The 16,017-nt window shown below is 38.7% G+C and overlaps 1 protein-coding gene across 1 annotated transcript; it reads left to right on the top strand.

Annotated features, from left to right (window-relative positions):
• Positions 1–12,743: 12,743 nt before the first annotated feature.
• LOC311489603 (G-protein coupled receptor 35-like) lies at positions 12,744–13,731 on the top strand (the record flags this gene model as incomplete). The annotated part of the gene is made up of 1 exon (XM_084546749.1): positions 12,744–13,731. The coding sequence occupies exon 1, from the start codon at positions 12,874–12,876 to the stop codon at positions 13,729–13,731; it is 858 nt and encodes a 285-aa protein (XP_084402875.1). The 5' UTR covers positions 12,744–12,873.
• Between the last annotated feature and the right edge of the window lie 2,286 nt (positions 13,732–16,017).

Below are 16,017 nucleotides of genomic sequence, written 5' to 3'. Positions count from 1 at the left end.
TTGGTTGGAAATGGCAGACAGACAATCACTGGACTACAGAACAAGGCGAAATGTCCATAAATGGCACAGAATGAGTTACACAGTGTTCCCTCGTCACGTTTCAGTCCGTCTGAAGGTTTGCTTGTGAACTACTTATGAGTCATTATTATTACTTTTCAGCTGGAATAAACACAGTTCATGTCGTGGCATCAGTGGGTACATTAACGCTCATGGCAAAAGACATTCGCACGTATTTACAGTATATTCCGTGATATGTCAAAGTAGTTTAGAAACCCCCCCTCAAATTTGCTGCTGCATTCAGCGTCAGAAGCATCCGGAAGGACACATGGAGCTGTGAAAGAAATTTCAACAGTACAAGGCAACATCTAAATGAGAAAATTAAACATTCAGCATGTAAGGTCAAAGGCATGTCACAAGTATACTGCAATAAGTGAGTTATAAGTGAGTACGTATTCTTCCTCTGTTGAATTTTGGAAATTCAGATCCAACTAAAGGGATTTTATGACTCTGAAACTGGGCTACGGCATGAGGAACAGTTCAGAAAGAATCAGCTGGAAAGGAAATAACTATTTTTTTTTTCTTTGGTTTCCACTGACTTCGTGAATTTCAGGTTCAAAGAGGGCCTCTGTGGTACTGCTTACTGCTGCAGAGACATCTGAGCCTCTCAACAGAAGTGACATCATGTGACATTTTGCTAAGCTATTTCCAGCTTACTTACCAGCTACTCCATTCCTCTCTGATGTTCAGCTTTGAGAAAACAAAACCCCATAAGCAGGAGGATGGCTAAAATCCCATTCTGCAGTCTCGTGTTGCCGTGTTTTGACCTGTAGCTAGTGAGTCTGAAACCAGAATCCCACTTCTACACCCACCCAATTCAGCCCCTGACAAAGGCACCAAAACAAAGCTGATGTCAAGGTTGAATGGATCTTGCTTGGCTCAGGAGAACATCACACCCCAGATAATTAAAATGTGCCACATTACAGAAAATGCTGTGAATATTCTTTCATTTGGTAGAATAGACACCTCACCTCCCCAAAATATATGACAAATAGGAAGGTGTAATAAAGGATTGAGCCACTAGGCGGAGCCTGCCTTCAGTCCCCTGTACACAGTCAGAAACAACCATGTCATAGTGCTGCAACCTACCATCGCAGTCTCCTAGATGGGAGGTGGTGTTTCCATATTCCACGTCTTGTTGAAAAGGGAGCCTGCAGCCACAGAGAGATCACAGATCAGCACATCAGAGACCAACATTATTCTTTTTATCTAAATAGCATTGAAGAAGTAAACTTTGAAGGTACATTGGAATTGACACGTCTGGGGCAATTCCAGCCATATGTTGATCTCTCCTGTCACTAGGGTCAGTCTCTGGTCTCAGAACAACTCTGTGTCGGTAGGCTCACCATGACCTGGAACTCCAATAAACCTCCACCACTTCAGCAAACTTGCAACTAAGACTTGGATCGTTTTTTCCTTCAACAGCATACAGAAGGAATCATGTAGTGCCTTTAATTCACTATGGCCCACTGTTATGTCATGTCTTGCGGTGCTGTAATGACCGAACGGAGGAGTGAAAGGATGAATGAAAGCCTACAGTCAAATGCAGCAGAAGAATGTGTGTTACAGTGGACAGAAAATAAGAATTGACCTTTTGTATGAGCATGCTCTATGTATGTCAAATTAATGAGGATGTTTGGTTGTAGTCATCAATAACATTGATATGGCACATACTGATGTGTCATCCATTGTAATAGGATGCCCTACCAGTGTTGGGCAAGTTACTTCAAAAACGTAATACATTATGTATTACTTGTTACTGTCATTTCAAAGTAATTCGTTACATTATAATATTACTGTCTCTGAATTGTAAGGCATTACACTACTACTGAATTACTTTTAAGTTACTTTCACCAAAATAACTGGAAATATATATATATATATATATATATATATATATATATATATACTTATTCTAAATGTATCTTATTATGCTCCTAGACTTAAGGCTAACAACAGAAGAATATAATAGGCACTTTTTACAAAATAAAAAAAATAAATTGCATTTAAATGTGAAGATGAGGTAGGAACAATAAGTACAAAACAAACTTGGGGGGGGACTGCATTTCCTCTTTAAAATATTATTTTTAAACCGCATACTTTCTTCGATTGTGCTATTTTTTGTCATCTTATCATAGACAACCCCTTTTAAAATAAAACAACTGATTTTTTTTTTCAACTCGTGGAGCTTTAGGGGTGCTGGACCCCTAAAAACGGGCTACTGTCCGACGAGCCTGCTTCAGCCCTACAGGAAGAAACGTTTTACAGTTTGTGCTGAACTTTTTTCCTCTGCTGATCTCGCTGTGTTATTGGCGATAGTATAAAAACAAAACACCACTTAATTTCGGGTTAAAATGCATTGTCTCACTCCTCCTGGATCAGGGACATCCTCCAGTTTGTGAAGTTGTAGAAAGTTAGGTGCTCGGTTCTCTTGAAAAGTTGAATAAAACTTGGGGTCCATTTTTTGGACATGTTGAGTAATTGATTTTTACGGCTATTCCAGAGTAGCCACGCTGATTGTCTTCTAATTGTGAGGTTTTCTTGTGTGAATTTGTAGCATGCTGGGAATGTTTTTTATTTAATGCTTAAGTGAACATATTCGAGTTTTATTTAGCAGTGGGTGACCAAGTCGTGTTTTTGTTTTGTTCTGTGTATTTGTTGTTTGTTTGTTTTTGTTTTGTTTTGTTTTTATTATTAGTTATTCCGTGTCTGATTTCATTTTTTTTTTTATTTTATCTCTTATTTTTATTTATTTATTTATTTATTTATTTATTTTTAATTTTACTTGTTATACTTGACACTGCTTTGACTCTCGAAATGTCACCTCTTGATTTTGTTATGTCACTGAAAATTCAATAAACAAATGTTTAAAATAAATAAATAAAATGCATTGTAATGCGCGTTACTGACCTCTGTACGGAGTAAAATATTACCCAATTTTTTTTTTTTTGGAATGCCTTACATTACCACGTTACAGCAAAAAGCAATATATTACAGTAATTACATTACTTTTGTAATGCGTTACTCCCAACACTGTGCCCTACTGAACTCTTCATTGATTTCTCTCCTTTCACTTTCCACCCCTCAGGGAGGTCAAATGTCAGAGCCAGCTGTACAGGTGGTGATGGGAGCTAGACGCAGTTGAATTGCGAACTGGGATCAATGTTTGAATTTGATACAGATAATAGTATTTTATGGAGCGAAAACCAATACTGACACTGAGTATTGGTTATGGGAATACATATTTGTCAGTAATACTGGCAGTAATTAGTTTGAACTTACTACTGTAAATTGATAATAATCTATATTTATAATGTAAGTCTGTAAAGTAATGCTGCACACACAAATTAACTGGCTTATAAATGAATGAGTATGTACAACAGATAATCCGTTAAATAGCTCTAGTTTTAAATTCATTCATTCATTCATTCATCTTCTATACCCGTTTAGTCCTGTTAAGGGTCACGGGGGTCTGCTGGAGCCTATCCCAGCTGTCATTGGGCGAGAGGCGGGGGTACACCCTGGACAGGTCACCAGTCCATCGCAGGGCTAACACAGAGACAGACAACCAGTCACATTCACACTCACACCTACGGCCAATTTAGAATCACCAAAGATGCCTCCGTTCCTAATTAAACACCCATTAACCGAGCCATCATTGTGCAGCGTCTGGCTTGTGTGAGTGGCGGCCAGGCGGCCAGTGTCCAGGCTTCCCTCGTCGGTCTGTCTGATTGGACAGAAGCACTTTGATGGGGACGTGTTGACGAAATAGCTCATGAGCGTGAAGCGAGTTGGCTGGAGCTGAGCGAAGGTAGAGAAAGACCTGCAGATGTCTCGATGGTTTCTGAGTCTGTTTAGATGATCTGCGTCTCACTGGACCCAGAAACCAATTTACGAAGATTTGGTTTTAAACACGTGTTTTTTCCAGGCTATTTTTACTCGTCTATTGATGTATGGCCATGAAAAATGATGTGAGAGTCAACTGTTTTCAGGACTGACACACTGACACATATTTTCCAAGCGAAATTTGTTGTCTTCTCTTTCAACAAAGCTAAACACGGACCCACTTCTCTTTACAGTCTAGCTGGTTGAGAGTGAGGCTGGACTCAAAGCTGCGCCTGTTGTGCAATGACAGGGTTTTACTTTGTAATTTCCTTTTCCACTCTGGCCCTGACATAGCAGCTCTTGGCCTCCTACTTTGACCTGCATCATAGTCTGACCTTGTTCGTTGTTTTTCCCTGATGAAAATTAATCGTCCTGTTAACCTATCTCATTTAATATGAAATAGTTTGGAAGCTAGAATCTCATATCGAAATTCATCGTGACCACCAAGCCACAACCTGCATTTGCTTATGCATCAGTTTCATTTTTTTTACGTGCCTATATGCACGTCTCTTATGTCTGTGTGGTTCAGCTTAATTTGTCGCTCAGCTTTATGTCACAAACAGAAAGCAGAACTTGAACTCTGCAGTCCGACTAACCACTACTGCTGTGATAACTGGGTTGTCAACTCATACTACAACTTTAGCCACACCATTTTCCGAAGACAGAGGAAATGATGCTCAGTGCTGGAAGACATGCTGATGCAACTGCCTGTAGAATCAGTTTAGAAAGATTTATGAACTAGAGCACGAGTCCTTTGGTAAGTCCTGTTTTTTATTGGTTAACTTTGGACAGCAACAAACACTTGATATGGGTTCCTTTGACTTTCAGAAAATGTATTTGCATGTATCTTATCTAGAACTCAAACCTGTTTCTTTGTTTAATTTTCTAATTTTGACTGTTTTTTAATCGACACCTTAGTAACTGATGGCTCCTAGTTGCGCAATGTAGCTGGACGTTTGGAAAATGATAAGTTAATAAGTGTTTTTTTTTCCTGTTAATACATGACCGTCAGATATAAGTGTCCCTTTTTTTGAAGAAAACTGAATGCATAGTAAACACTGAAGGTTCAAGTTCTGCGGTGACGTGTTCTGACGCTACGTTGCATACAGTGATAAGGTTACATAAATACATTTGGCCAAGGCACTTTACATATTATTCTAAGTTAAAGTCTTCTGTCACATGCTGTTAGACTAGCCACAGCTTCATCTCAGCTGAACTACTGTGGCTCAGACTTTGAAGACAAAACTGAGAATTGCCATGCAAGTGATAAACCACTTCCTCAAAAAATAAAAAAACAGCCTTGCAATAAATTTTAGTTTCATTTATAGTTAGTTATATTGCTCAGATTATGTTGAAACACCATGAGAAAGGTTCCAATTCAAGCATGTGATCATTTTGGAGGACGTAGATTGTGGAGCTTCTAAACCGTATTGAATTCAACACAAAAGTGTTTGTTATATAGCCCACTGACTAAAATAGGGCTGCCAAAATAATAGAAACATGTCGATAGCCGCATAACATTGCCCAAGTCATATTTTAATGTTTTCGGAAAAAACAACAACAACAACAAAAAAAAATTTTGGCAAACACATTGGTATTTTTTATTGATACTAGTGCAGTGCCCGTCGGAAGTATGTATTCCTATAGTGGGAGCCTACAGGTGCTGTGTATGAGGATTAGTGGAAATATTAGAGCGGAGAAAACCTATTTTACCGATATATTTTACATTTCTTATCCAAACAACGTCAAACTTAGCAGTGCACATCTTCGTGTCCGTAGCGAGACACCTGCCCAGTTTCAAATCAATCGGGCCAACGGTTCGCGAGATATGCGTGCCACACACACACACACACACACAGAGACGCTTCTTGATTTATAGATAGATGGCGGACTACATGCTAGTTTTCCTGCCGGAGAAGATATTGAGCCTATTAGGGTTACCAGGGCAAAATATCATTTCTCCTTGAGTTTGGTTTCTTCTAAAGCCGATTTGTAAACACTGCTCAAGATTTGTGCGCATGCTCCGCCTCTTCCTCTCCGTTTTTGGTGAATTTCTGAAAGTGGCTAGCCTGGGTGTTCCCATACTGCTTTGCGCGCGATTTCATTCTTTTTTTTTTATTTATTTATTTTTTTTTATTATTATTATTTTTGGTTTACAGCTCATTATAACAAATACAACATATGGAAGCATCAACCAACATACAACATCACAACAGATACAAAACATACAGGGGTACAGCTATAATCACAAAAGGCACAGGTAGACAGATTTGTAGGCAGAATGGAAAAAAAAAACAAAAAACATTAATAAACCTTTGAGGACACACACGACTCATATAAAACCACAGTTCTTATAGCCTTAGTATTTTCTGAGTACTTCAATGACTCAATGTAATTTCTAAACTCAGTCAAAAAAACAGAAAAGAATGGTTTAGAACCACTGAATTTGCTCCTATGTATGTGGTATTTAGCATTAAGAAATAAAAGATTTATAATGAATTGTGCGCTATCACGTTTAACATCAAAGTCAAACAACCCAAAGAAAACATCCTTAAAGCAAAATGAAAAATCTGGGATTAATACTGCATGAATGAATTTTAGTAGCTCTGACCAGAATTGTACTGTATGGGGGCAATTCCAAAAAAGATGTGACATGTTTTCATCAGTGCAATTACAAAATGAGCAGTTAGAGTCAATATCCTGCTTATATCTTTTAAGGAAGGATTTTGTTGGGTAAAACCTGTGTATCAGTTTAAACGAAACTTCTCTTACTTTATTAGTAACTATGTATTTGAAAGGTAAGGACCACACTTTCTTCCAAGGAATATTCTCTACTATACCATTCCAATATGGAATAACATAGGGAGTAGTAACAATATCAGTCTGGAATAAAGTTCTGATTTTCCTGTTAATACTGCGATTTTCTACAGAGAAGCACAAACCCCCTACAGCAGTATCAGTTAAACTGAATAGATGAGTAGGTGGCTGTGGGGGAGTATTACCTTTTAACAACATTATAATCCCAGTGGGAATTGCGTCAAAAACAATAGCATATTCCTTGACCGTTACTGGAATTTGGTATCTTCTTAGAAATTCTGAATATTCGTATAGTTTACCATCCAGATCAAAAAGTTGATTAACAAGTATAATGTTATTGTTAAACCAGCTTTCAAAGAAAAGAGATTTGTTTTTGTAGAGAATGTTCTCGTTATTCCAAATATAGCATTTGTGAGGTGAGAAGTTATGCTTAAATATGAGAGACCATGCCAAAAGCATTTGTTTGTGAAAGTTAGATAATTTGATTGGGATTTTACTTATCTTGTAATTGCACATCAATAAAAACTCCAGGCCACCAACTTTAGAAAAAACATAGTTAGAGATAAAGTTCCATAAGGATACAGGATTATTAATAAACTGTCTTATCCAGTTTATTTTGAAAGTGTTATTTAAAGTTGTAAAGTCTAAAACGTTTAGACCCCCCAATTGATTAGAGTTCATTACAACAGATTTTTTAATATAATGTATTCTGTTTTTCCATATAAAGTTAAAAAGCATAGAATCAGTTTTTTTGCACAAGCTACTATCTACAGCTAATGAGAGAGCACCATAAGTAAGTCTGGATATACCATCAGCTTTTGAGAGTAAGGTTCTACCTCTTAAAGATAAGTCTCTTTGCAACCATGAATTCAATTTCCTTTGTGTTTTCTGAAAGGTAGGATTAAAGTTTAAGGCGCACCTTGTAGATTGGTCTTTGGTTATAATAATTCCTAGATAGGTGACCTGATCTCTCACAGGGATGTTATGTATAGAGGGCACCAAGCAATCTTTTATAGACATAAGTTCACATTTTTTTAAGTTCAAGTGAAGACCAGAAGCTTTCGAGAAACCTTTAATTAAATCTAACGCTAGAGGAATTTGGGAGGCGTCCCCCAAGAAGAGTGTGGTGTCATCAGCAAGTTGGCTGATTTTAATCTGTCTATCAGCAATTAAGATTCCTTGTAAGGCACTGTTTGAAATATGAAGAGTCAGGAGTTGAGACGCTATTAGGAACAAGTAAGGAGAGATAGGACAACCTTGCTTAATCCCACGCAACATAATAAACCTTGGGGATGTACCAAAATTTAATTTTACTGCACTATTGCCATTCTTATACAGAGTTTTAATAGTTTTACAAAAAAAGTGACCAAACCCAAACTTATCAAGCGCTTTCAGAATGAAGCCATGTTCAAGAGAGTCAAAGGCTTTGTAGAAATCAAGAAACAAGAGAAAACTATCATCAACAATAAGTTCATTATAGTCTAGCATATCCAAAATCAGTCTAATATTATTAGCAATATGACGTTTCCTCATGAATCCAGATTGTGATTCATCTATGATGGAGTCCAGAACATATTTCAATCTATTAGCAAAAATAATAGCCAACACTTTGTAATCAATATTTAGCAGTGTGATCGGACGCCAGTTCTCTAAATTTTCCTTATCTTTATTTGGTTTTGGAATCAGAGTGATGATACCTTGAGTCATACTTGTTGGAAGAGCTTCACTTTGAATGCTTTCAGAAAAAACATTTAGCAAAAAGGGGGATAGTTCTTTGCCAAACAGCTTATAAAACTCAGAGGTTATACCATCACACCCTGGACTTTTATTACTTTTAAGACTATTAATAGCATTCAAAACCTCATCATTACAGATGTTATAATCACATGCATCCCTATCCTCTGCGGAAATAACATTACAATTGTGGATAGAGTCTATAAATGAGGTAGCTGTCACTTCACAGTACTGAGAGGAGTATAAATTACTGTAAAAACGGTGGCAAAAGGCAGATATATCTTTCGGATTATCAACTATCTGGTCCTCTATTTTTAGTTTGTCGATTGCAGCAAGAAGAGATCTATTTTTTTCCAGCCTAAAAAAATAGGCAGAATTTTGTTCGCCTTCTTCTAACCATTTGGATCTAGATCGAATGTATGCACCCTTTGCTTTGTCTATATACAGTTGATCTAGTTTGTGTTGTAAGAGCACATATTCATTCCTCTCCAATTCAGATAAGGGCTCCTTTTGACAAAAAGACGCCAGCTGTGTAGTAATCTCGTCTTCATTTGCTCTTTTTTGTTTAGCCAGATCAGCACCAAACTTCCTAAAAAACTTCCCTAACTCATATTTCAACAGTTCCCAATTCCTCCCGTAAGATTTCTGAGTTTCTGCTTGGTTCCAGTGTGTTATTATTAGATCCTTAACTTTTTCTTTGACCTGTGAGTAGTTCAAAAGAGAACTGTTCAATTTCCAAAATGATGCTTTTGGGCCTGAATGACTTCCAGGCAAGGATATTGATAGATAGACTGCTTTATGATCAGTCAACGGAGAATTATAAATATGAGATGAAATATTATCATTTATCAAGCATCTGGAAACCAACCAGTAATCAATTCTAGACTGTCTTGAGCTGTCCTTATTAGACCAAGTGTATAGACGCTCACTAGGAAACAAATTCCTCCAGACATCAATAAGTTCAAACTTCTCCATAAAACACTTCAGAGTGGAGTTGAGACATACTGAACTCCGTGGGGGAAATCTGTCTATGGTGTTATTTAGAGCTATATTAAAATCCCCACCTAAGATTAAAGAGGCATTGGGGTATTTGGTTAACCAGAAAGAGACTTTATCCTCCAAAGTATCAAAGAGTGTACTATTCTCCAGAGAGGAGTGATATCCATAAATGTTGATTACAATAATAGTAAGACTGTTTATGGCTATTATCATACTGACAAAGTGACCGGAAACATCTGTATCAGTCTCCATAACTATTCCCTTAAAGTTGTGTTTGAAAATCCCTACCCCAGCTGAACGTTCAGATCCGTGTGCTAACCATATGTCATTCCCCCATTGTGATTTCCAAAACATAGAGTCATTTGGAGTTGAGTGACATTCTTGAAAAAAATTAAAATCTGCCTTGTATTTCTTTGCAAATAAAAATAAAGCCTTGCGTTTCACATTATCTTTCAGACCCCTAACATTAATTGACAATAAAGACAAAGACATACAATAAACACTCTAAACAAGAGACAAAATTCTTTTAAATGTCTCTCACTGAACACTGAATGCAGGCTAACTCTGCAATAGATCAATAAACCTGAGTTTAACTAGGTAAAGGAATGTACGAACTCATTCCGTAAATGTAGTAGCTTAACAAGCTGGTGGATCAATGTAGAAAATATTATTAAAAGCACTAAACTTATAAAATATTATTAAATATTAAAAAGAGAGCAAAAAAAACAATATATGTTAAACAAATAATAAAAAATAATAATAATGTAAAAAAGAGAAGGGAAATCACCTTCGTTACGTAACAATATTGCGCCATCACCTGGCGATATGAAAAGAGCTATTGAGAAACAAAAGTCTTCATAATAATGAATGACTGACAATTGCAAACGTCGCAGTCTAACTAGGAAGTAACAAGATAAATTGACATTTTATAGGATGGCTTTGACCATTTTCAGAAATAGGTAATATCAGAAATATAAGGTGTGTTTAGGTTATCAAACTCATCGTTATAAAAGAAGACATACCCCTATCAACCACAGATCTGGTTTGTAACTTTTTTACCCTCGATGTAGGCAAATGAACCTCGGAAACCTGCTTTCTTTCCTTCTTTCCTTGCTTTCTCCGCCAGTGGCCACAGCTTACTTCTAGCATCCTTGATATCCTGCGTCAGGTCTTCAAATATTTTGATATTCTTGTCACAAAGAATCGTAGCTGTTCTGGCGTCTCTCCAGACGATGTCCCTGTGTGTGCGTGAAAGGAATTGCACGATGATTCGGCGGTTGGAATGTTCATCTTGAGAGCGGGGACCCAGTCTGTGAGCGACATCCACGGAAAAGGCTAGGCTACCAGCAATCTCAGGCGAAACCCGGCAAAAGAGGCTGACTATGACCTTCTTGATGTCTTCGCCTTTACTTTCTGGAATGCCAGCTACTCGTAGATTCCATCTCCTTTTATAACCATCCAGCTCGTTGCATTTATCGCGGAGAACTTTGTTTTCCTTTTCTAGAATGCTAACTTTGTTTTGCATAAGTGCAACATCCATTTTCACGTCCTCTACCTGTTTCCCCATGAATTCCAGGCTCTCAGTGACACTTCTAATGGACGTTGTATTGTCTTTCACTGTCACCTCAAGAGATTGTAGGCGCCTGAGAGACTCTTCCTGCATTTTCTCTATTCTTTCCATTATCGACAATAGACGAGCGTTTGAGACAGGTTCACACTCACCACTTTCAGGTTCATCACTTGCCCGTGTCTTAGATTTTTTTGATTTTGGTTTGGGAGTCTCTTGCAGTGCTAAAGGCAGGATTCCACTTGGTTCAGTCGGGTTGGAATCAAACTGGTCAGACAAAGATTTCTTTGCATAAGAATGCATTGTTTCTAGAAGATCTCCTTCTCCCTCCATTATAGCAGTCTTTCAGATAGAGTGAAATAATAAAAAATCCTCTCAATTGACTGTAAACCAAATCGTTTTAAGGAGAGGTCAATTCCAATATTGCTAATGTCCAGTTTATGCTAGCGAGTCTCCAGGAACGCACGTGCTATTCCTCACATAAAAAAAACGAACTAAAATAAGTTAGGAAGAGAAGTTAACTCCTTAATAAGTACACGTAAGGTTCTTTATCCCTTTCACTGGTGCATATCAGTTCATCAGGTCTTTAGTTTTTTCTTCAAAGTATTAGGTTTAATGATGATCTTGCAGAGCTAAGCCAAAACACCGTCGATCACGCAGACACCATCTTGGCCTCCCTCTAGAAACCCGCGATTTCATAGGGAACCAATCACAGAACGGGGGGGGGGGGGGGGGCAGCAAGACGATGACGACGTCTATGCGCGACACCGAAGCTTGTAGTGTGTTAATCCAACATGGCAGCGGACCTAACGTTACCGTTCGATGGTTTTAAGTAGCCTAGCTTAGAACGCAAGTTTATTTTAAAAAAAAAAGAGCAACGTTTGGCGTTGAAAGACTTCATTGCCAAGAAGGATGTGTTTGCTCTGCTACCAACAGGCTTTGGCTATGAATCGCGCGCAAGGCAGCATGGGAATTACCAGGCGCATTTGATAGACATTCGTAGCGCCCAATAAACGGCTCTAGGCATTTGTAAAACCACGCCTCAAATACGAGAAAATAAACACGTAGTTCAGCCAGGCTAGAAAGTGGCTGTTTTTGATGCCATGGCAACCGGAGTAGTGGAAATATTAGAGCGGAGAAAACCTATTTTACCGATATATTTTACATTTCTTATCCAAACAACGTCAAACGTAGCAGTGCACATCTTCGTGCCCGTAGCGAGACACCTGCCCAGTTTCAAATCCATCGGGCCAACGGTTCCCGAGATATGCGTGCCACAGACAGACAGACAGACAGACAGACACACACACGGACGCTTCTTGATTTATAGATAGATTGTAACAGTGGCCAAAAAATAACCCAGGCAATTATTCTATGAAGCTCACGATGTGTTGCTACAACAATTCAATAGTACGATAACCACAGCCTACAAACTGAAAACACAAAGGGACTCAAATAGACTTTTATATGAGAGTGCATTCGTTTTCACTACTGTACCTAATGAACAGGAGAGTGAGTATATTACCGATAATTTGAACTAAAATGATTTTGAAAGACACCCAGTGGATTTGGCTGAACACAGAACGAGGGTCGTGTATTTGAACTCTCTTCTGAGAGATCTCAACAAGCCAACATAATGTGTTTCAATGTACACATTAGCCAGCAAGTGTTCTTCTGAGACAGACTCATAAAATGTGAACTCATGCTTTAATAGAGCAGACTCATGCTGCACTGAATGAGCATTAATGCTGTGAATGTGTGAATGATGCATTTGCTAACTGTATTTAATTGTGTTACAGCGACACTTCCTAAGGATGAATTCCACTATGTGCTTCAATGCCACCACTTGCAAAGTGGACACCCTTCAGGGTGTGGGTTATGGTGTGGTATTTGTACTGGGTTTCCTTGTCAATGCCGCTGCTCTGTGGGCCTTCATCGCCAAACGGAACACCTGGACGGACACGCACATCTACATGTTGAACCTGGCTATAGCCGATTTTGCCCTCGTCCTCTTCCTTCCCTTCAGGGTCTATGATGCCTTCTACTGCCTGCCTAAGAATTTCTTCTGCACTGTCTTCATTAACATACATTTCATCAACATGTATGCCAGTATCTTCACCACGGCCGCCATCAGCTTCCATCGCTACATAGTGGTAAGGTTCCCCATGCAGGCCAGATCGTGGAGGAGGAAGAAAGAGACAGCTTTTGTGGTCTGTTTGGTCATTTGGGCACTCCTGGTGACAGTGAGTGTTATATTTCGAGAGGAGAACTACCCTGAAAAACTCTGGACATGTTATGAAAGATGTAAAAATATAACTCTTACGGTAAAGTTCATTGTGATCCTGGAAGGTCTAGGCTTCCTCCTTCCACTGGTGATCATGTTGTTCTGTTCCAGTCGGATCATCTGTATTTTGACAAAGATGGACAAGAAGCCAGAGGAAAAAAAAAGCATCATTGGCATTGTAACAGCAAACATGATCGTGTTCATCGTCTGCTACGTGCCTATCCACTTTAGCTTTCTTGTTAACTACTTTCATGAGGTACCTGAAGACTGGAGTACAACATATTTGCCTTCACACATATATTTACAAGTGTCTGAATGCATCGCTTCCACAAACTGCTGCTTCGATTCCATCAGCTATTATTTTTTACTGAAGAGGTTTTATTCATGAGTCAGCCAGAGTACAAAAAAAAAAGTTCTTTCAGAACAGCGCGTGTGTAATCTCTCAAACGAATGTCATACTTAAAGGGATACTACACAGACTTTAGAGATCAGTTCAAAAGATAACTCTGAGATTGAGACTGAGATTTTATTTTGAAAGGGCCGGGCATTTAGGTGGCAGGGAAGACCTCATACAGCACACAATATCATATTTATTAAACTTTTATGAATTTTTCCTAAAAGTTTTCACATATCTGACACAGAGCTAAAAAATGCAGAACAGGTATGCTGTGAAGCGAATTACTTTGTTCAAATTACCGCTTGTAATTTGCATGAGTCTAATGGTTTTGAACATTTTTGTTAATGTGCATGTGAGCTATTGGGTGGCACAGCTGGAATCTTCCACAATATGGTTTCCAACATTGCCCTCCCTCCTGCAGGACATGAATGAAACATGCTATTGTTTTGTATTATGGTACTTTATTGGAAGCAGCTTGGTACAGTCGCGGGTATATCTCCTGCTTTGTTTGTGAATATTTTTATTATAACGCCATGTGTTTTGAGCTCTCCATCTTCTTGGAATTGCAATACAAAGCTGCAGCAGCGACCCTTTAAATTATGGTGTACTTAGACTGCATGATTTATTATATTTTAAGTATGATCATCATCATAATGTTAATTAGAAATAGAAGTTTTCAGCTTTTTGTTATGTCAAGTTCTCAGTGTTACTGTGTTTACTCTGCTTTAGTTTGTACATGACCACCTTTACTGCTCTATGTGATGTTTGAAGAAATAAAAGGAAACCAGAGAACAAGGGCTATTTTTAACTCTATCCTGGAACCCACAACTCACCGCAAAACAACAGCCTGGGTTGAGCTCAGACAGATGATGTCCGCTTACTGCAGCAGCACCCACAAGGCGTAACACCTTTCACTCCCTCTGTAGTCAGAGGCACATGAATGCAGGCCAGTGTCCAGCTCCCTCTCGTGGCGGGAAAAAGTGTATGCTTGAAAGATTTTCCACTTCCTCTCTGCTCTCAGTCTGCCCCTTAAGTAGCTTTAGTCTGCCAACCTGATGACAAATATGTCACATTTAAAGAAAATAAACTGCAATCACGATATCCACACATCGCTCCAGACGGCTGTGAAGCAATCGAGTTGTGAATGTTTGGGAGTGTGTGCGTGGGCACTTGCATAATGATATGTATTTATTTTAATGAATCCATTCAGAACCACACGGGACAACATTAGCAGTCAATTATATAATGCCATTTAATAGCAGTACTCCAAAGATTGATGGTTATTATGCTAGCAGTAGCTTAGCAACTGCAGAAACTTTCAGGCAGGCATCGGTCAAATGAGAAGGCTCAGCTCTGGCTGAGGTCTGGCCTGCGACTCTACTCTAATAACAGGAAGGAAACAGCTGAACTCCAAGTTCAGCTAAAGTCACGTAGATACTGTACATTACATCTTATTCACAGCATTGTCAGTGAAAAATAGCCTCACACTTCAAACACAGTCCTGTCGTAGAAGAGCATGGATGAGCACCCTGACGCCCCACCCCACCCCACCTCCCGATAAAACTGATACACAATACATTCAGGATGATTATTTACACTATTCACAAATCATACAGGACAGCTCCTTTAAAAATAAAAAGCCACACATTTGTTGTGCTTTTCCTTATTACTGCACAGTATAATGACCACAAACGGAAAAAAGAGAGTACATTCGTTCACGCAGGATGCTGACGAGCATTTTCTCCAGTATGGCAGTTGGTTGGAAATGGCAGACAGACAATCACTGGACTACAGAACAAGACGAAATGTCCATAAACGGCACAGAATGAGTTACACAGTGTTCCCTCGTCACATTTCAGTCCGTCTGAAGGTTTGCTTTTGAACTACTTATGAGTCATTATTATTACTTTTCAGCTGGAATAAACACAGTTCATGTCGTGGCATCGGTGAGTACATTAACGCTCATGGCAAAAGACATTCGCACGTATTTACAGTATATTCCATGATATGTTGCTGCTGCATTCAGCGTCAGAAGCATCCGGAAGGACACATGGAGCTGTGAAAGAAATTTCAACAGTACAAGGCAACATCTAAATGAGAAAATGAAACATTCAGCATGTAAAGTCAAAGGCATGTCACAAGTATACTGCAATAAGTGAGTTATAAGTGAGTACGTATTCTTCCTCTGTTGCCTTTTGGAAATTCAAATCCAACTAAAGGGATTTTATGACTCTGAAACTGGGCTCAGCATGGGGAACAGTTCAGAAAGAATCTGTT

The sequence above is a fragment of the Chelon labrosus genome (assembly GCF_963514085.1).
Source record: "Chelon labrosus genome assembly, chromosome: 6".
Taxonomy (NCBI): domain Eukaryota; kingdom Metazoa; phylum Chordata; class Actinopteri; order Mugiliformes; family Mugilidae; genus Chelon; species Chelon labrosus.
The sequence above is the reverse complement of the archived record's forward strand: the minus strand, read 5'-3'. Positions and strand labels throughout refer to the sequence as shown.